At 38.8% G+C, this 20,481-nt stretch overlaps 1 protein-coding gene across 5 annotated transcripts; it reads left to right on the top strand.

Moving 5' to 3' along the window:
* Positions 1 to 1,262: 1,262 nt before the first annotated feature.
* SAMD8 (sterile alpha motif domain containing 8) lies at positions 1,263 to 19,757 on the top strand. 5 transcript variants are annotated; one of them, XM_039727436.1, is made up of 7 exons: positions 1,263 to 1,420; positions 2,685 to 2,837; positions 9,005 to 9,608; positions 11,379 to 11,474; positions 12,167 to 12,284; positions 13,080 to 13,230; positions 14,219 to 19,757. In XM_039727436.1, exons 3-7 carry the CDS (start codon positions 9,034 to 9,036, stop codon positions 14,521 to 14,523), a joined length of 1,245 nt encoding a protein of 414 aa, XP_039583370.1. In that variant the 5' UTR covers positions 1,263 to 1,420; positions 2,685 to 2,837; positions 9,005 to 9,033; the 3' UTR covers positions 14,524 to 19,757. The 5 variants fall into 5 exon arrangements, with proteins under 5 accessions (XP_039583370.1, XP_039583371.1, XP_039583372.1 ...); XM_039727437.1 differs by having other exon boundaries at positions 9,002 to 9,608; XM_039727438.1 differs by lacking the exons at positions 1,263 to 1,420; positions 2,685 to 2,837 and adding an exon at positions 2,890 to 2,937.
* Positions 19,758 to 20,481: the final 724 nt, after the last annotated feature.

Genomic DNA, 20,481 nt, shown 5'->3' with positions numbered 1-20,481 from the left:
GGGGGTTTTGAATATAAATATGTGGACATGGAGTAAGCAAAATTACTTCAATTTTCAACCAGCTTTATTAAGTGATCCATTATAAACAGGAAGACAAGGTCCATTTGATTTTGTTTTCAGATTTACATGTATGTGTTTGTCACTGATGAATTGAGATTGATCAGTTTTTCACCTAGTGCCCTAACAACAAAGAAGAAAAACATTGTGAGGACTGGAATTGCACTTGATTCTTACATAGTTTGCAGATGCTGCTAAACTGGCAAAAACGGTGGAACACACCTTCCAACTTCGGCAACTTATTTTGGGAAACTACAGATCATTTAGTGTAAAAAACAGAAGCGGGACAGAACAGACTGCATAGAGATAAGCATCTTTGAACCAGTATCAAGGCTTGTGGAAAGGAGCAGATGTTCTCACGCCTTGTGAGAGATGTTCTTCACAGTTTCTCTTCTGAATATCTGGTAGATAGACAGTCCATTACAATTGAGATAGTACAGGAGTGCATATTTGCATAGGATTGCTTGATGACTCGACAACTTGCCTTCCCTTTGAAGAATCTTGAAATGCAAATTTTCTTGTTTCACTAATAGGAGCATATAAACTTTGCAACAGATTTCTTTTTTCTTTTTTCTTTAGAACAAGGATCTCAAGGCCACTTTCTCTGAAAAGGCAGTGTCATGAACTTCATGGATACACTGGCACCTCCTTTTTATTTCAACTGAAACTACAACTTGGGACTTGTTTTGGACCTCATAGTAATTACATCATCAACAAAACAAATCCTGACTGTTGCTCAAACAGTTGCAAAGGGCTGGAGCTGGCACCCCAGACAGCTGGTATCCAAAATAAATTTCTTTCTGGAGCAATTTGCTTCTGGTTCGTCTGTCTCCTTCTATCCCCTCCACTCGTACTGTCTGTAGGCTACGGAGCTCCCGAAGTTACGGTGCTTTGCTGAAGCTGTGTAAATCGCGTGTGCTGTTCGCACCTGTGCTTCGGATCCCGTCCATAAGTGACTGAATGCTGTCGGCCGAGTGCTGACAGCCGCTTTTATTCTTTTTATACAGACATCAGTAAAGAACAATGCTGCAACTGAAATGTTTTGTAATGACTGCCTGATACGGGGCCTGTAAGTTTCCTGTTATTCTGTCCTAGTATATGCTTTGAGCTGAAGGATGGGAATCCCAGCTGACCCACAGATTCCAAGCTCGGAGCACCTCCTGGCAGGGGCCCCGTCCTTCCGCCCCGTCCCGCCCCTTCCGCCGCCGCCTGCCGGCGCTGCCGCCGCCGTTTCCGGACGGGGGATGGGGGGTGGCGGTGGCCGCCGCCGCCGCCGAGGAGAGGCACGGGCAGAGGCGCAGGCAGGGCGCGGAGGAGCCGCAGCGCCCAGGGCCGGCAAGGCGGCACCGCCACTCGGCGGCAGGTGAGGCGGGGCGAGCTGCGGGGCCCGTACCCGGAGGCCCGTACCGGGGACCCTTCCCTCCCTCCCTCCTTCCCGCGGGGCCGCCCCGCAGGTGGGAGCCCCCCGCCACCGCTGCCCCCGCTGCGGCGTGAACCCCCAGGGTGCGGGCGAAAGGGCTGCCCCGCCGCAGAGGCTGTGCGGGAGGAGAGCAGCTTCGCCCGCCGGGGGAAAGACGAGCCTCCCGTGCTGTGTGTCCGCGCTAGAATCCGCTCCGCCGTAATTACGGCGCCCGCCCGGCCCGGCACATCTCCGCCGAGCGTGAGCGCTGGGGCGGTGTGGCCGGCGCTGCTCGGGCTGAAGGGGTCAGGCAGCCCCAGTGCCCGGCCCTGCCGCTGTCGGGATGAACTTTGCCGGCCGCGTTAGGAGAGGCGTGTGGAGGTGTGGGACGGGCACCGAGCGGGGCTGGCGGGGGCCGGGGCCTGCGGGCCCTGTGCGCTTTGCTGTGGGGGCAGAGGGGACCGTGTGCTTTCTGAGTCCCGCTTTGTCAGTCTCCGCAGCAAACTGATCGTTCCTGCAAAAGATGCTTTGTGTCAGTCTTACAGTCAGATAACAAAACGGTTGTACCGGGTCGAAATAGATATTCTTACTACTTTTTTCAATAAAATTGGTGTGTTTTCTGAGGACAAACTGAACTGAGTTGAATAAAGATGCTGTTGAGTGTGTAGGATTTGATTATTAACAAGGCAGCGTGGAACAGTGCTGTTACAGGTTTGCATGTGTGCTCTTCGAGGGTTAAATGGTGGGGTCTGCCTGTGGGGACAGTGTTTGTGCAAGTTTAGGGGCTGAGCATAAGGAAGCTGGAACTGTTACCCACTCAGTCTCTTAAGTCTGTATTACTGATGCATTATGTGGTCTCACTTAGTTATTGCTGATTGCTATTAAAAAACTCCCAGGGAACTGTTACCCACTCAAGTCTCTTAAGTCTGTATTACTGATGCATTATGTGGTCTTACTCACTTAGTTATTGCCGATTGCTATTAAAAAACTCCCAACACTTCAAAAAGGTAGGGTTTTCCAGCTCCCTAAGTTAATGGATGAGGCAAATGAGAGGTAGTGTTAATGTTGACGTTTGTGTTAAGCTGAAGTGGTCTCATGGTTTTGTATTTGAGGCTTCAGTTTGCAAAATTAATTTTATAAAATTTTTTGATGTGCAGTGCTCATTCTGTGTTCTGAGATGACTTGATGGCAAGATTCAGCTTGGCTAATGTCTGCTCTGTCTCCACAGAGCTCCCTTGTGCAGCTGGACACAGTGTCTGTGCCACCTCCACAGAGCAGCTGATCATGCTGTGCTCTGGAGTGCCAAGAGCTCAGAAGACATTTCCTGGCATTTAAGTGCCCCTCCTGTTTGGTAGGGGGTGCTTCTTGCTGGATATCAGAGGTAAGGAGTGGCTGTGTCTTTTTCTTCCTTTTGCTTTCTGTGATGTGGAAGAAAGGTGAAACTAACCTGTAGGATTAGTGTGAAGTGATTTTTATACCAGGTGAAAGGAATTTTGTAAAGTTTTGTAAGGTTTTGTTGTGTAAGTACTGCTTAGATGTGAAGGAAATGTTTTGTAGATTTATAAAGCACAAAAATTTTAAATTATCTTGTTTGCTCTTCTATGTGATGTTGTTTTTGCTGGCTGATTGGGGGTTTATTTTAGTAGGGTACTATTAAGATACAGGTTGGCCTAGGAATTGTAATTTTTTGAGTTCTGTAATACCTTTGTACAGAGCTTGCTTTTGAGCCCACTTAGCTGGTTGAGGTCCACTAACCATATTACATTGTGTATGTTTGTTTGATAATCACATACCTTTTAGAAGTTTTTTATTCCTTACTTATTTTAATGCATCTAAAATGAGGAAGGCTATTAGATTTTCACTAGACCAGAAAGATCAGATTGTAAATGGTTTTGGAGAATAAGATGAAACACAGTTTCATTTCAGATATTGTTCTGGTATTCATGTGCATGGAGAGTTTGTTCATGTCTTCTCCTATTTCCATTGTAAGATGAGGGTGTGGGAAGAAAAAGGGAGAAAGAAACTTGAGTTGTTACTTCTAAGTTGTATAGGGATAAAGAGCAGCCAACATTCTGTTACAGAAGGGATACACTACTTGAAACTGGAAGAAAAGTACTCGACACTTGATATTTAGCATGTAAAATGTTCAAGAACTTAGTCAAATAGTAGTGAAATACTGTGAATGACATCCTAAGATAAGTGGTGGAGTACTTGATCAGTTGTTTAAAAATCACTTGTGTGTGCCTTGAATTATGGCAGTAGGATAAAAATTTGTTTTGTTAGCTGGCTAGTAGATGAGTTGAGCTGCTCTTAGTGTTCACTTGAGTATAATACAACCTGTTTGGCTTAAAGTGGTGTAAGAGTCAGGGAGCAGTATGTATTCTGTTCATTTTGATGCAATATGTAACTATACATGGTGGTTTTTAAGACAAACATGTAACTTTCAGGGCTTTCTGTAGTAGCTGCTGTCACTCTTGCATGGAGGTGTCTCAACAGAAAGACTGCTAAGAATATAGAGCTAATATTTGATCCACAAGCTGCACTTCAATAAATAATTCTCAAAAAGCTCATCTTCCTTGATGGCTTAAAACCTAATACTAAACTAGTGTTACTTTGAGATTTCTTATCTTACCTTCATGCAGAGCACTAAGACCTTTGAGTACAGTTAAGCTACTGCTGATCATCTCACTTATGATACCAAAGTCACTAATTAAAACTCAATGCAAGTTTTACAGCAATATTTATGCATTTGAAATCATTGTATTCTTGCTTCAGGAAAATACATTTTTTGTCCCATGGCGGGCATTGTGCTGTGTTTGATCAATTTTATGTGTAGTATGGTAGCTATTGTATTTAAAAACACTTGAAAAATCATGCGTTGTTTTTGCATGTGTTCTTTTTGTCCTTCTGTTTACAAGATACCTACTGTATTACATGTATCTGGTGGCATTTAGAAGGTAAGGTCTAAGCCACTGTATGCTATATGGCAGTGAAATCTTTGGTGCTATTTGCTTTAAATAAGCACTGAAGAATTTAGAGTTTCCAGGAAGAACAGGTGACAAATTTCTCATGTAAGTCAGAGTCAGCAGAGTAGCTGAGCCTTGTGCTGCATAACAAGGCAGTGCTGTGTGTTCTTTTTCCAGCACAGCATTGCTAAGTTGGTGTGTGACAGTAGCCTCATTATTGCAGGCTGGCTCAGCACATGTTTTTGTGTAGCTTTTTTGTGCTGGGGAACCAAGGCCACCAACATGGGCCTTGTCCACATGGGCAGCCTTTGCAGGAACAGCCTCTCCCCTGAGGTGTGGGATGAGCTCTAAGCCAACAGACCCAGCAAAGGGGGGGGCTGACTTGCTATGGCCTGTATTCAAACTGCAGCTTGAAACCTTCACACAGAAATGTAGGTTAAATCACTAGAGATCTGGTAGTTCTTCAGCATCCCTCCTAAAATTCCTCTCCAGGATGGTGGGAATTGAACCTAGGGCGAAAAAAATCAAGGGGCAAGGCTTTCCCAGGTACCTGAGGGCAGGTGATAAAGCAATAATGGTGCTGATAGAGATTTTGCATGTGTGTCTAGAATAAACAAAACCAGTCAGCACTCTGCTAACTGCTGCAGACCTAACTAGGTTGCTTAACCCTTCAGCTATGACTCTGCTCTAATCAAGTTTGCAGCCTAATGTTACTGTGATATTAACGCTACTTTTCCTTGGCTAGAGTAGTGATAAGCAGGTTCTTCTTCCCACATTTTTACCTCAATAGTCTGTAAGCTGGGAAAGTTAGGGAATTAATGGTTGACTGGCAGTGATTCAGTAGATGGGAACATGATAGACTCATCAACAATCATGTTGAGAGAGGTTAATTTTCTCTATATGTATATCTAGGAAATTTTGCTGCCAGCTAGGGTATAGTCAGCCTCTCAGAGGCATCTTATTTCTTAAGATGCTGCAGCCAAATTGTAGGAGTGTTTATGGCTCATGAAGTAATGTTCTTCTTTTAAAAAAGTAAATACTTATACATATGCAGTTCATATGCATTTGTGTTCCTGCTGTTAATTGAAAGGCTGAAGCAAGAAAATAGGACACACAATACATACTGTTGACAAGCTTGCTAAGTGTTAAGTCACAGTACCAGGAAAATAATCAGCTGACTAGCTGCAGACACTGCTGATGTCAGGTAAAAAGTGTATTTTACCCTCTGACGCCTAAGTCTATGATTGCTTTGTGTTATTCATGCGTGTTATTCATCATGAAATAATGTTACCCATTATTTGGTTTAGTGATAAAACTAGTAATGTGGAAGGCAAAGTAGTTACCAGAGCTGTTTCCTTTCAGAAGACAGGTGCATTTATCTAGGGGACTTGGCCTCTGCTGCATTATTCTTACATAGCAGTGTGGTGGTGTAAAAGTTATGCAGCATTTTTCAGCTTCAAAAAGGAACAGGAGCAGTTGCACACAGGGCTCTATACTGTGTTAGGATTATTACGGAAAGTGCATTTTACCCTTTAAACCACACAAGTGTCACCAATTGAGTAGACTGAAAGGGAAGGCAGTTTCTGGGTTTAAGAAGTTGCTTTGGCATTGAAAAGTGAGTTTAACTGTTGCTGTTGAGACTAAATTAGCGACCTGCTCTGTGTAATGTTTTAAATTTGTGTTTTGTGGTCATTTCTTTGTCTTTTCCAGTTGGTTAAGTGTCTTCTTATTGGCAGTGTTTGAAAACAGAGCACGTCCTATCAGCTGCATCTTGAGGTTAATGTAGACTTTCTCCCAGGTCCAGCCCATAGTGACCTTTGATGGATGTGCTGATTCAGAGTTGTAATATTTCTTTTATTGCACCTTTGGTAGGGTTGATATTTATTCCAGCAATGCCAGATGAAGGAAGACTAGGCTGCTGTTAGGCTACTTGACTTGTAACAAATGAATAGAATTCTCTTAGGTTAGGGACAGTTTCCTGCCTTTGTCCTCAGAAGTTGCTTTGGTTAGAAGACAGTGTCAGTAAGTTGAGTGTATTTGTGGTTGTGAGTTTACATTCACTTCTTTTAGAAAATCCATGATGATTACTATGTTAGGAAACTCACTGTGATTAACAACTTCTTTTTTTTTCAGTATTTAATCTGTATTTCTGAGTAAAGAAAGCTGGAAGTTCAGATAGGCAACTCAAGTTTGTTTATTTTTACTGGTTGTTTTGGATTAGTATAAGAACAATGTTGATAATACATTCATGTTTTAGATGTTGCTCAGTGGTGCTGACCCTAAGTCAAGGAGTTTTTGGTTTCCCCTGCTCTGCCAGTGAGGAGGGGCAGAAGAAGCTGGTAGAGACACAGCCAGGACAGCTGACCTGAACCTGGCCCAAGGAACATTCCATACCATGGAATGCCCTGCTTGGTATATAAATGGAGGGGGGAGGTTGGCCAGGAGGGGCTGACCACTGCTGGGAAACTGGCTGGACAAAGGTCAGCAGGTGCTGAGCAGTTGTAATGTGCATCACTTGTATTTCTTGGGTGTTGTTCTTCTCTCTTTTTGTTATTTCCAGTGCTATTATTACTGTATTTTACTTTATTACCATTATTAAACTGTTCCTATCTCAACCCCTTGGGTTTACCTTTTATAGCTCTCCCCTCCATCCCACTGCAGGGGGAGTGGGCCGGGACATTTAATTGAATTAAATGTCATAATTTATTTTATTAGCCGTGTGACCAAAATAATTATTACAGTTATTTTTGAGCTACACTTTAAAAAATAGTAAGGTAACATAAAAATGAGAAAATGCTGTTTCATATGGAGAAGGAAAGATATAGCATATGCAGACACTCTAGTAGTTTTTTTGTTTGTTTGTTTTGGCAATTACTTAAGGTATTAAAGCTTATGTACTTATTGACTGTATATGAGGTATTGAGAAATTTTAGCAATGAATTAAATGCATGTTGTTAATATACAATCAACTCCTGAGAATATCTTCAGAAGTATCATGCCCTTAATTATTTTAGAAGGGTGTGATTTGGGATAATTTTTCTTCAAAATAATTCTTCTGCACTGCTGGGAAATCTCATTTGGCAAATTGAATCTTCTCTGATATAGTATAAAATAGTTTGTGGTTCTGTTGGATGAAAGCCTGAAGAAAAACTTGCATCCAGTAATTATATTAAGAGCACAATAGGTACTGTATCTCCTTAAAAAAGAAGTGAGAAGGAAAGATGTTCTGGTTTTGGAAGAGCTGTGCCCCTGAAAAAGATGCAGAACTGTGCTAAATATTCATGATGGGTTTGAGTACCAGTTTACTATAGACAGCAGCTAAATAATAGATTAAATACACTGTTTCTTTGCTTTCATTCTGAAAGCCTTGAATGATGTATGTGGCAGTAGTGTATTGTAGTGCCTTGTATTTTCTGAGATTTGGTTGGCATGATTGAAGCATTTTTGTTAATTAGACTGTTTTTTCGAGTACAAAAGAGCTGTGAAATTGTAGCTGTTTCTTAGATGGTAGCTGTACATGAGCCACCAAATATAAATTATGCATAAATCCATTCTCTGCTGCTGTGGGTCTTCAATATTGCATAAACGTTTCAGTACTTTTACTTCACTGGTAGCCTTTCAGAGTTCTGTCATGTTCCACGTAGTGTCCTGTGGTTAACTTTTTCCTTGGTTGTTGTTCTGGTGACTTGTCACCACCATGTGACTAAAATGTTGCTGAGCTGTCTCTCCTTCCTTCAGGCAATATTCTAGAGTCAGGAACACAATTATTGAGAAATTTGTATGAAGAGAATACCTCTCTTCTGGTTTTGGTGTGTTACTATGCTGTCTACTACCACATCAATTTTAAAAAATGCTTTGAAGCTTAAACCAGTACTTCATTTCTAGTAATGTTATTTTTGAAAGCTGAGTATTTTAAAGGATTCACAATTAAGTAAGTATCTATCTTAATTATTGAGATCAAACAAACAAACAGGATGGTTGTACCATCATCATACAGCTAGCATACTTCAGCACAATACTGTTGCAGATATCTAGATTTAGGTTTACTTGGAAGGAGTGGGGGAATGTCATGTCATCAAAACTTCAGTATGTATTTTAAAACAGTGGGATATGTTGGACTGTGTGGAAATGTATTATTTCAGCTTTAATTCAGTTTTGTGTGTTTGCTGGCTATACTTCCTTGTGTAGTTGATGAACTGCAAACAGTGGAAAAGTCTAATGATTAAGCTGGTATTTAAAGAGTAGTATTTGATTTTCATTGCCTCATGTAATTAACAAAGTGGAATTTATTTATTTATTTATTTACAACAAAATTAGAACAGTATACTGGATACATCTAGGAAATATTCTGCTTCTTGGAAACTTTATATTTCTATTTAGGAGCAAATGAGATAATCTTAATTTAGTTTTTCTTGAATGAGAAGAAAGCATTTTTGTATTACTTACCTTAGAAATTAGGTCTGTTTTTTAGCTATTTCTTATGTAAAATGTCTTGGGCTAATTAAGATCTAAAATGGCACTAGAGACCCTGGCATTTCAGTGATGTGTGTTAAACCTGGTGTTGTCTCTCTGGGCTGTGCAGGTCGCTGTGACTGGCGGATAAGGGGCAGCATGGCAGGCAGTAACCAGCTGTGCATTCGCCGTTGGACTACCAAGAACGTGGCCAAGTGGCTGAAGGAAGAAGGCTTCTGTGAATATGTGGATCTTTTGTGCAACAGACACAGGCTAGATGGAATTACCCTGCTGACACTTACTGAATATGACTTGCGATCTCCTCCTCTGGAAATCAAAATCTTGGGGGATATCAAGAGGCTGATGTTGTCCATACGCAAACTGCAGAAGCAGCACATTGACGTCCTGGAGGAGCTGGGCTACACCAGTGACAGTCATGCTGGCACAGTGTGCCCAGCTGGTTCACCACAGGGGGCAGACTGGTTTTGTAATGGTGAAGTACCTCGGGACTATGATGGACCAATTACTGACTTGAATGGTGATCAGTATCAATATGCAAATGGAAAAAACAAACATGCCACACGAAGACTGGACCCAGAGTACTGGAAGACAGTTTTAAGTTGTGTGTATGTCTTCATAGTGTTTGGCTTTACATCATTTGTCATGGTGATAGTACACGAGCGAGTACCTGACATGCAAACATATCCACCTCTGCCAGACATATTTCTAGATAGGTAAGAAATTTTCTTTCTAAACAAAATAGTAATGGGATGGTTAAAATATAGGCTGTCTTATTTCTGTTTTTAAAGTTTCATGTGCTCTAGAAGAAAGTTTCATGTGCTCTAGAAAATGCCTCTGCAAAATAATAATAAAAGTCTAGTAAGTCCTTCTGCTAAGATGGAAATGTGGATCAGTTAGATGCAGAGATTTGGTTTTAGGGGAAAATAAATTGAGCTATTGTTCTATCTAGTTTATATTTAGTTTTACATCTTAAACTCATTACAACACCGTAATTACTTCGTCCATCCTCTCATTATGGTAAAAGCATGATGGACAGCTGGCATAGATATGCAGCCATATGCATTTTCTGAAATCCAGTTTCTGCCATGAAGCTTAATGTGTCTTGATATTAAAAAAAAAACCTTCAAATGAAGGAATATTTTGGTCTGTGAGCAAGGAAATTAAAAGGGAACAGCATTGGTACTGTATTTTTACTGTCTTCCCACTGTCAGCTTGCTGAAGTGGTCTAGGGAAACTCTGAAGTTGAATGAAAAGACCAACATCTCTTTTAACAGGTTATTAAACCACTGTTGTGGCTTATGCAGTACCTGTTCATTTTTTTAAAGAAAATATTTCACTTCAGGCAAAGAAGAGACACAATGGCAAAGGTCAAATTCTAGTCATTGACAACAGGTTTAACAGAGGATAAATGTTCCCTTTGAGAAAGAACATTTACACTGTGGAGAACTTAACTGCCTAGAGAGTTTTGAAAGATGAGCTAAACTGTTATAAAGTTCAGTCTTTGTGATCTTTCTGTTGCTGCCAGTAATTTCCATTTTCATTATTGGCTTTCAAGAAGTCAGTAAGACTCTAATCTTTTGAGTCAGTGTGCAGAATCCCCCGTAAATGCAAATATAACTCATCAAGGACAGACCACACCCAGCAGAGTGGAAGAGGGAGAGAGAACAGGAGCTGTGGCATTACTGGATTTTGTTCCCAGGGTGCTCCCGTGGTATTCAGTGCACAGGAGGATGGAGAGGCCAGAAAGCAGCAGCTCAGGGAGCAATGAACAGGGGATTACTACAAAGCTTGTGTTTGAGCAGTGCTTTGCTACCCCTTTGTATCAGAGGGAGCACAAAACTATGAGGAGCAGCCTTTCTTGAAATCTGTATTACTGTATTTAGGTGAGTGAAGAGTGGAATTTGTTACTGGTGCCTTATAAGTGCAAGAAGGTCTTAGATCTTTTGACAGGGAAGGCTGAAATGTTTTCATGTAGTGATTATTACTGAAGTTTAGGAAACAATTTTTATTTTCCCTGATACTATTCTGTGCAGTTCTGCTTCATTACAAGTGTTTAATGTTTTTGGCCTTGCAGCATTTAATTCATTGCATTGACATGGCATTCTTGCAAGCATAAGCAGCATAATTGACATGATGCAAGTTTTTGTCAGAATGAAAAAGGTTGTTGTGAAACAATAGTGGAGAAACACATCCTGTTATTTTCACGTGTGAATTAAGAGAGCATACTAAGAGATTTTCCCTTAGTGAATTCTGTGTAAACTGGAAGCACATTATTAGGAAGGAGATAACATAACTGAATATATTTCAAATTCTATTTCATTCAGTCTAACAAAAGTATTTTTGGCTGTAGTTTATACTATTGTCAGATGAATGCAAATTAGTTTTGAGGTTGGAACCTCACATGCCCTTATTTTCAATACCAAGACTAAGAAAAAAATTAAGCCTTTGTATTAACTTTTTGCTTTGTCTTTTTTTTTTTTTAGCGTCCCTAGGATACCATGGGCTTTTGCTATGACTGAAGTATGTGGTGTAATTCTTTGCTACATTTGGCTCTTGGTTCTTCTGCTTCACAAACACAGGTAGATTTTATAAAATCCAAATTAACTCGTACTTTGATGCAGAGAAAAGACCATAACAAGAATTGATTATGATTGTTTAAGAAGTTCAATCCATAAGAATCTTGTCAACTCCTAGTATGTCTTTGTTAAAATGGATTAGGGAGGATTTAATCAAGAATGATGGCTTGTGAATCTTTCAAAGGAGTAATCTGAATTTACTTTTCTACCATATTTATAAGTGATTTCCTTCAAAGGATAGGTATTTCAGAGAGTTGTCAGTATATACACTCATGCTATAACAGCTTTGTATATAAGAAAGTGCCACAAGAATGAATTACCACAGGGTGTCTGAGCCAGCCAGGCAATTTGCTTTCACAGAGGGATAGAAAATGCTTTTGTGTGCATGCATATTTCAAGTTAAATTTTCACTGGTTCATTGATTTTTATCAGTTTGCCAACAGAAGGTATGAGTGCCAAAGCTAGCACAAGAGTAGCTGCAGAAGTGGAGCTGTACCTTTTGGTGACAGTAAGCTTGCTACAATGTCTCACCCTGTCATGTGGAACCATATTTTTACAGTACTACTATATTGGAAAAAAAAAATTGTTGTGAAACTTGTAGAGATGATTACAGGACCTAATGGGATTAAGTTGGGGTGAGGTGAAATGTTTTCATCATAACTTCCCTGATGTCAGTTCCTGTGTACTTTTCCCAGATCCATACTGCTGCGCAGGCTGTGCAGCCTCATGGGGACAGTGTTTCTATTACGCTGCATTACAATGTTTGTTACCTCACTCTCTGTGCCAGGACAGCACTTGCAGTGTACTGGAAAGGTAAAAACTTCAAGTACTTTAGATTATTTTTCCTGTTTCCTTTTGTAAAAAAAAAATACTTAAGACATGATTAAGATTGTTGCAACCATAGTGTTAGATGTGTGCTTTTTAAGAACATCATGTTTCTCTCCTGTTTCCTTGTCTCTGCATTAATTAACTTAGGCAGGCAGACATCTCTAGGGGTCTTAGAAGCACTTGCCACTCTGGAGAGTGTATGGTTATTTGGGGAAGGGTGTTCAGAATGTTTCACACTGTAAAGCGGAGATAGAGGTGTGTGCACTTAAGCTACTAACTTCACGAAGAAAGACTGAAAGGGAAGTAATCGTTTCTTTGTCTTGTTGGTTGCATGGTTTTGGAAAACCCCCAGCAAACTATTACTATTTGACTCCTTCTCATAAGGGATATTCTTAGAATGTGGGATTTTATGGTTCCATCCTAACTTTTAGTTAGGAGAGGTTTGAGCTGAACAAATGGAAAACTTGATAATGATACATTTGGGAGACTGAACACATTGAAAAAAGGTGACAGGCTCTGTGGGTAAATCACTTGGAACAAAATACTTGCTCTAAATTTCAGTATTCATAAAAGGTATGATGAGTACAATTAGTAATTGTAGTTACTAATGTGACTCATTGCCACAGTGAAATCCAAAGGTGTGCTAACCTGCATTTTAATAAAAGACACAGCAAGATAAATGGTATTAAACAAACACAGTGCAATACAGCTAACTTTGGGGATATACTGTTTGGGCAGTGGAGTTGGAACTTAGTAAAGGGTAATATCACTGTTTTTCAGTTGTATGGCAATGTTTGGGCCAAACTCCAGCGGGCATTTGCAATATGGAGTGGCTTTGGAATGACTCTGACTGGAGTGCATACATGTGGAGATTATATGTTCAGTGGCCACACTGTCGTCCTGACTATGCTCAACTTCTTTGTCACAGAATGTGAGTACACAGTGTCAATACTCAAATGTCCTTAAGAGTAGGTACAGAGGTGTGAGAGTGTAAACATGTGAATGTCCTTAAGTATTATGAGTATCTGCTCCTTGACCTTCTCAAAAAGTTCAAAGTGTAACATTTAAGCAAACAAATACAATTTCAGATTGCTGTTCTCTTTCTCAGGTTTGTGACAGCCAAGTCCCAGCGAGGACTGGAACATCACCTCCTTGCTTGGGGGGATGAATAAGGCACTTTTCAATGAGCATGTGAGCCAAGAAATTAGACAGGCTTCCTGGCTTGCTACGGGAGGAACACTTGGGAAGATACTTAGGATTGTCTGTTACTATTCCCTTCCCTAGGTATCTGCCACTGACTCCTGTCAGCCAAAACACCTGGCGAGGTTTCCATACATTTAGAATAATCCATAAAGCCAAACACCAAACCCCATAGCAAGTGAGAATATATGAAACAGCAGAACCCTTCTGTAAACACCAACAGTGATTTGATACATGTTATAGCAAGCAAAGATAAGTAGTTTGAGTTCAGCTATGATGTAATGGCTGCAATCACATGAAACAGCAGAACCCTTCTGTAAACACCAACAGTGATTTGATATGTGTTATAGCAAGCAAAGATAATTAGAGTTCAGCTATGATGTAATGACTGCAGTCATAGTAATGTAGCTTTCATTACATCTTCTCCTTGTAACATAGGAAAGACATGATTTTCATTAAAAGAAGTTGGCAGAACAAAGAATTGTGATTTGTAGGGTGCTGTTAATCCAGAAGTGCATTTTTAAATGAAGTCATGAACTGATAGACACATGTAACTTGTGTGGTTGCTTTTGTTGGATTTATTGGACCTGTATACAACATTTTCAAATGAAGAGAGTAACTTCATCTCATTTTTGGTTGAAAAAACTATATAAAAACTTGGAATGTCTAGGCCTGCATTTTGAGACCATCCAGGTTAATCACGTTCTGTTTTCTCCTAGATACGCCAAGGAGCTGGAACTTCTTGCACACCTTGTCCTGGGTCCTGAACCTCTTTGGAATCTTCTTCATTTTGGCTGCACACGAACATTATTCTATAGATGTCTTCATTGCCTTTTACATCACGACAAGGCTCTTTTTGTATTACCATACATTGGCTAATACTAGAGCATATCATCAGAGCAGGAGGGCAAGGATATGGTTTCCAATGTTTTCTTTTTTTGAATGCAATGTTAATGGTACTGTTCCCAATGAATATTGCTGGCCCTTCTCAAAACCTACTATACTAAAAAGGTTAATTGGTTGAAGACTGTGTGGGTCAGTTAAGATTTTTATGAAGCACTATGACTAAGATCCTACAAGGCTAGCTACAAGGGGGAAGTCAAGTAACATTTTTCACTCCATGATCTCCTTCTTGCCTTGTTTCTTGGATTCTTAGGCATAAAATGGGGTTTCCATACTTTACAGGGATGTGTTTTGTTTTCTCCTTGTGAAAACAGAAAACAGTGCAGGGAGGGATAAATGCTATCAGTGAAGCACGAATATAAACCAGAATACTGTCACCCTTGGTAAGGTTCTGTGTGAATGTTTATGGAACATTAATCTGAAATATGTATTAAATATAACACACCCTTTACAGGTCCAGATAATCTTTGTTACCTGAGTGCCAGCTTTTACATATACTGACAAAAAAATTAAAACTTTATAAAGCCTTTCTTTGAAAGCAGTCATAAATGTAATTTTTAAAACAAACTGTGTATATTTAAAGATTGAGGAGGTCTGTGTCATAATGAAAAAGCAGTATAGTTCCATGCTGAGAGGGTCTCATAATTGTTAAATTACAAGTCATGACAATATAAATGGTCTGCATACAGGTTGCCAAAAATGAAAGTCTGCCTTGTGGTTTTGCAGTGATGATATTTTTTTAAATGAGAACTTATTTAGTCTAGTCTATCAGTTGTCTGTATGGTTGTTCTAGCACTTGAAAGTTTTCCCTTTTGTGTTTAAATGAGTTACAGTAAGTGGAACATCCACTGAAAGTAAACTTAGCTTTAGTGAGTTTAAAGCCACAAAGTAACTTTTGTGTGATCTTAATTACTTTATACCAAACTCATGCATGCTTTTCAGGAGCAGTTCTTTAATGTTGGCAAAACAGAACAGTTGTCTTTGTGTATCTTACTGTCCTGTAAATGGATGGGAAAAATGCATGTAGTAACTCTTTCAGGAATAGTAATAATAGTGAGTATTGGAAATAGTGCTCATGTTGATGTATGTTTTAGCACTCTGGTGTCAACAATATGGTGAATATCTCTGGATATATATATGCACAGTATATTTGGTTATATATATAAACACACAGTATATGTTTTTCTAACAGCTCTGGAAAGAGGCTAGTTCTTAATTTAAGTTGCTCATGTACTACCTTGAAAGATACCATAAACAGCTGAGTTTTGCTTGCTGATAAAAACCAAACTATAACCCACAACAAAACATCCCCCAAAACTTCAAACCAACACTCTCAGTCCATAATGCATGACCAGGGTCACACAAGGGTTGGTGATCTCTTAGGCAGTGGATTGTAAGGGGACAATACTAATGTTGTCTGTAGAGCCTTGAAATTAGATTTGTGCTAAGTGAAAACTGATAGGTACAAGGTACAAAATCATAAAAATGGCATAGACCTTTTAATTTGGTTATTGCAACTTCACATGTGCAAATGTAGTGTAAGTCAGCTTCAGAAAGTTACACAAATAATTCCCAGCTTGGTACCAGCTGACTTAATGGGCACTATGTACTTGTGTGTGCATAGAAATGAATCCACTTGGAATTGGCAAGGTTTTGTGTTTGGGGGCTTGTAACCTACTGTGGGCTACTCCTTGATATATATTGTGTTCCTTTTATAAACCTGGATTGTACTAACTTGACTACGTTACACTCTTCATAGTATATTACTTTTGTAAGTTAATTTAGTTCCTATTCCACAGAAGAATTATGCATCTTGGAGTATCTCTGCCAACTTTAATGAGCACATGTACACTGCACTATTACAGAGATTTTTATATTTGTAACATTCCAATTTTTTAGCAAAATTGCAGGTTTAATAATATATTGTTCAATCTGCCATAGCCTGATGGCTTCTGCCATCCAAATTGGGGGAGTATGCTTACACTTAAAAAAAAAGAGAAAATATTCTGAAAGATTTAAAGATTTGCCATTTGCTGCTCTTAACTTTCTGATTTCAGAAAGGCAATTTGAACATTCCTCTTGAGACTTTATAATGAAAAAGCTCTATTTGTTAACTTATATTTGCCTTTGCAATGCACACAGTTATGAATGCTGTTTTTCTAAACTCTAGGAAACATCTGTTCTCAGGATATGCAGGGATTGTAATCTGAGTTATATGGAGAGGTATGCAATTAAACCTGCAAAGCTGTTGATTATGAAAATAACCATTTGAGTAGTAACTGGCATAACTGCATCTAAACTGAAATACTGTTCTGCAACTTAGACATGCAGGAGAATTTTCAAGTACAGCCCATTGTAACAATGTTTACAGAAAGTAAAGCTGTCATTTCAATTTTTTTTTTTGTAGTGAAGTTCATATACATTGAAACGTAAGGATTCTTTGTTCTAATTTAATTTTTAAATTCTGTTAAGTAAATTGTGTTTTAAATCAGCCTTGTCTATCATTGTTTTTTAAAAGAAGCTTTTTGTTTTGTGCTGTTTCCCTTGATGCTAGATACCTAAGTCCAGGATAAATAATATAGAATGGTTGGTTTTGTTAGCATGGGAGTGGATTGAAGCATTATCAGGGTAATTGTCCTCTGCCATTTTGGAAGTTCATTGTGTCTGTCTGTAAACGTGCAAGAGGAAAGATTGAAGTTGATAGAAGACAGAAAAATGTGATCTTGCTTGCAAGAGAGCACAGGTTAGTCTGTAAAGTTGGGAATGTGAGCTTTATTGTTAATTAGATGGAAAAAAGTTGCAGGTAACTGATAGGCTTAACATTTTGTACCTCCTTTGGAGTCAGTGTTTTGAAAGCATTTTGCTGCTTCTGTTGCTGACAAGCACTTTTAAGTAAAGGCAGCAGAGCACCTTGGGCCTTGAATTTAATGCTTAGTATGTTCAGGGATATCTTTATGTTCACATGCCACCACATACCCATCCTTTAACATGCTGCACCTCTTTTGTGCTGAGTTGTTTTCTGTGGTCTGTGTGGGTACTCACATAATCTGAACCCAGAATAATGAATTAATTACTGTGTAATGCCAGCAAGTGCAAGTGTCTCAACAACATTAGTACTACAAAGTGCACAAATGAATCAAGTAGCGAAGTCTGAAATTAGTAACCATATATACAAAAGAAGGGGAGGGTCACATTTTTTTGCTAGCTTAGCAGATTTAGTAATATTTTTTAGTAATATTTGAGTCTTGGCAATAGGGTTGAGCTCTTCCTAATAAGTTTGGGGATATGTATGCACATACCTGCAAGTGATAGACACACAGGCTCTTCCCCCATCCTTTTTCTTGTGTTTTTTTTTTTTTTCTACCTTATGACACAATTTCTTATAATAGCTTTCCTAAACTTTTTGCCTTTAGTTTTTCATTTATGAAAGATCCCTAAAGTGTGTTATGACATTACACCTGCACAGAATTAGACCTTCATAGATGTGGTTTTTAACAAATTCTGATTACACTGACAAAAACTTATGAAAGGATCTTTAAGCAAGGTTCTCCAACTGATCTTGAACAATGCTATAGAAAATTTCCATTTATGCAAGTTCATGTCCATGTGGCAAACATGGTAACACAAAGTGTCAGTACAGAAATGCAGATAGGCCTGAAGTATTTAAATGTCCAAGACTAGCAAGAATTGGATCCCCTAAGTGCACTACTTGACTTGTATGCTTAACTTCAAGCAAATTACTAAATACTCTTGACTTCAGTGAGTGTTACCATTTTAGTTTAAACATTTTTTTTGGCTAAGGCCTAGTGCATACTGTGTGTATCCTGCTACAGTAATGGGAATAGGTAATGTCACTTTCTTTTTGATTTTCTCCCCTCCTATCTACTGCAGAAGAAAACATTCCAGTAGAATTTCAAAGAAATTTCTACTTAACTGGGTTCTGAAAGAAGAAATCTGTCAAAACCCAAAAAACTAAATAAAACCTTGATAATTACCTGCTTTAAGAAGCAAGGGTCAGTTAAATTATTTGGGGGAAAAAAGTTATTTTTGATGCAAGCATGTTAAATCACATAATTTAGAATTACTGAAACCCTCTAAGGAGGATAAAAGCACAGGTTCCTATAATCTTTTCTATACAGATGTATCTTGTGTAGTGCCAAAAAGAGAGGAAAAAGCTGGGCTCAGACACCAGTAAAAGTCTTCTGCAGCAATTAACACCTCCTTGCTTTTTAACCATTGCCTGCATGCTTAGTGTTATACTTGTCCATTACTGTTAGTGTTCTGATGTATGAAGGCCCATTTGGTTTTCAAACATCAGTCATGGAAAAAAAACCCCAAACAGTAGATTTTATGGACCTGGAGTGTAACAAAAATGCAAAACAACTGTGATAGTTTTTCATCATGTCCATGTAGTTCCTACTGAAGAGTTAGGGAGAATTTGCAGTAATCTACAGACAGTACCATTTTGTTTTTTTGTTAATAACCATGGATATCTTTTTAGAAATCTGACCTGTAACTTCAACTACCACCATAGTCTTTTCAAGGCAGAAGTATATTTGACAGAAGTCCTAGCAGTGAGACAGCTTACCCTTTGAATTATTTGGTGCATTAGACTTCAACAATAAGGGTTAATTGATAGACCGCTGGTTTATAAAATTCTAAAATACAAAATATTTCTGAGCTGAATTTGACCTTGTCACTATTCTAATTGAAACAGTATTCCTGGGGGAGAAAAAGTTCTTTGGAGTGAACCTACTGATGTCTCATTCATTATATGAAGAAAACCACAAAAAAGCCCTCACAACTCCTCAAACACTATGGTATTGTGAACACTGAACTTTCCATACAGCAGTATCCTGCAGACTTACCACTTGTGCCCTAACAGATTTGCAGTGAGTATTATGTACATAATTCAGTGACATGCACATTTTAAAAGCCAGTTTGTAATAAGTGTGTAAGAACTGAAGTGATAAATGTGGAGCACAATAACCTGACCTATTGGCCCTGACTGTGTAGTTAGAAAGACTGACTGTAACTTAGTTTTGCTCTTTCAGTTCAGTTTTGTAAAAACAGGAGAAATTTTGTCAAATTTGAGAAACCACAAACTTGTACATGGTACTTAACATAATAAGGTTGTAGAAACATGGCTTTTCACATGGAACTGTTACTTCAGTTTTGTCCTGACTGAGAAATAGTGTTATCTAATGGCTAGAAGATATGCCAGTGAAGTGTAGAATACTGTAAATAAGTAAATATTGTTTTGATTCTAAACTCAGATTGAATTAATATATTGTTTTATATCTTCGTTGTGTTAAACATATTTAAAAATACTAAAATAAAATATTTGAAACATGACAAATGCGTGATTGATTTGATATGAAAAATAATGGCTCATTGTCTCTGTTAGCACTGTGACAGTATTCCTGAGCACAGGTGTGATGGTGTTATGAGGTCTTGCTTCAGTATGGAAGTAAGTAATGCTGACAAAATATAATTGGCACATGCTGTGGGAATTTGCTATAAGTGCATATACTTCAAATAATTTCTGGAGAACCAACAGTTGTAGGTGATGTAGGTGTTGTGTTGTAGGTTTATAGCTGTGGTCTTAAGTTTTCAGCTACCTATAAGAGGTTTGCTTTTTCTTTTGTCACTGATCTGTGACAGATTCTGATAAAATTACTGGTAAAATTTCTGGTAAAATTACATGGAAACAGTTCCCAAATACTAAATTCATATTGCTGTCAAAATTGTACTGAAGTTTGATACTAGGATAGGATAGGTACTCACTGGACTGCTCATAGAAATCATTTGACTTGGACAAAATACTGACAGCCAATTTGGTAACAGTTCTGTTTTTTTCTAATAGTGTCATTAGTTTATCAAAAGGTTCTTTTCAAGTTCTAATGCCACAGAATGCAAGATTGATTTGAAAGAGGCAGTGCTTTCCAAATAAGGATTCAATTTAAATATTAAAAATTCACTTCTTTCCCCCCTCACTCTGCTACATGTAGTCATCAAAACTGAGTCTGTGTCTCTTGATCACTGATAGATTCTCAAGTACTCTAATTGGAGGTTAATA

Source organism: Passer montanus, unplaced genomic scaffold (assembly GCF_014805655.1).
Source record: "Passer montanus isolate IOZ18808 unplaced genomic scaffold, ASM1480565v1 scaffold61, whole genome shotgun sequence".
NCBI lineage: Eukaryota > Metazoa > Chordata > Aves > Passeriformes > Passeridae > Passer > Passer montanus.
The sequence above is the reverse complement of the archived record's forward strand: the minus strand, read 5'-3'. Positions and strand labels throughout refer to the sequence as shown.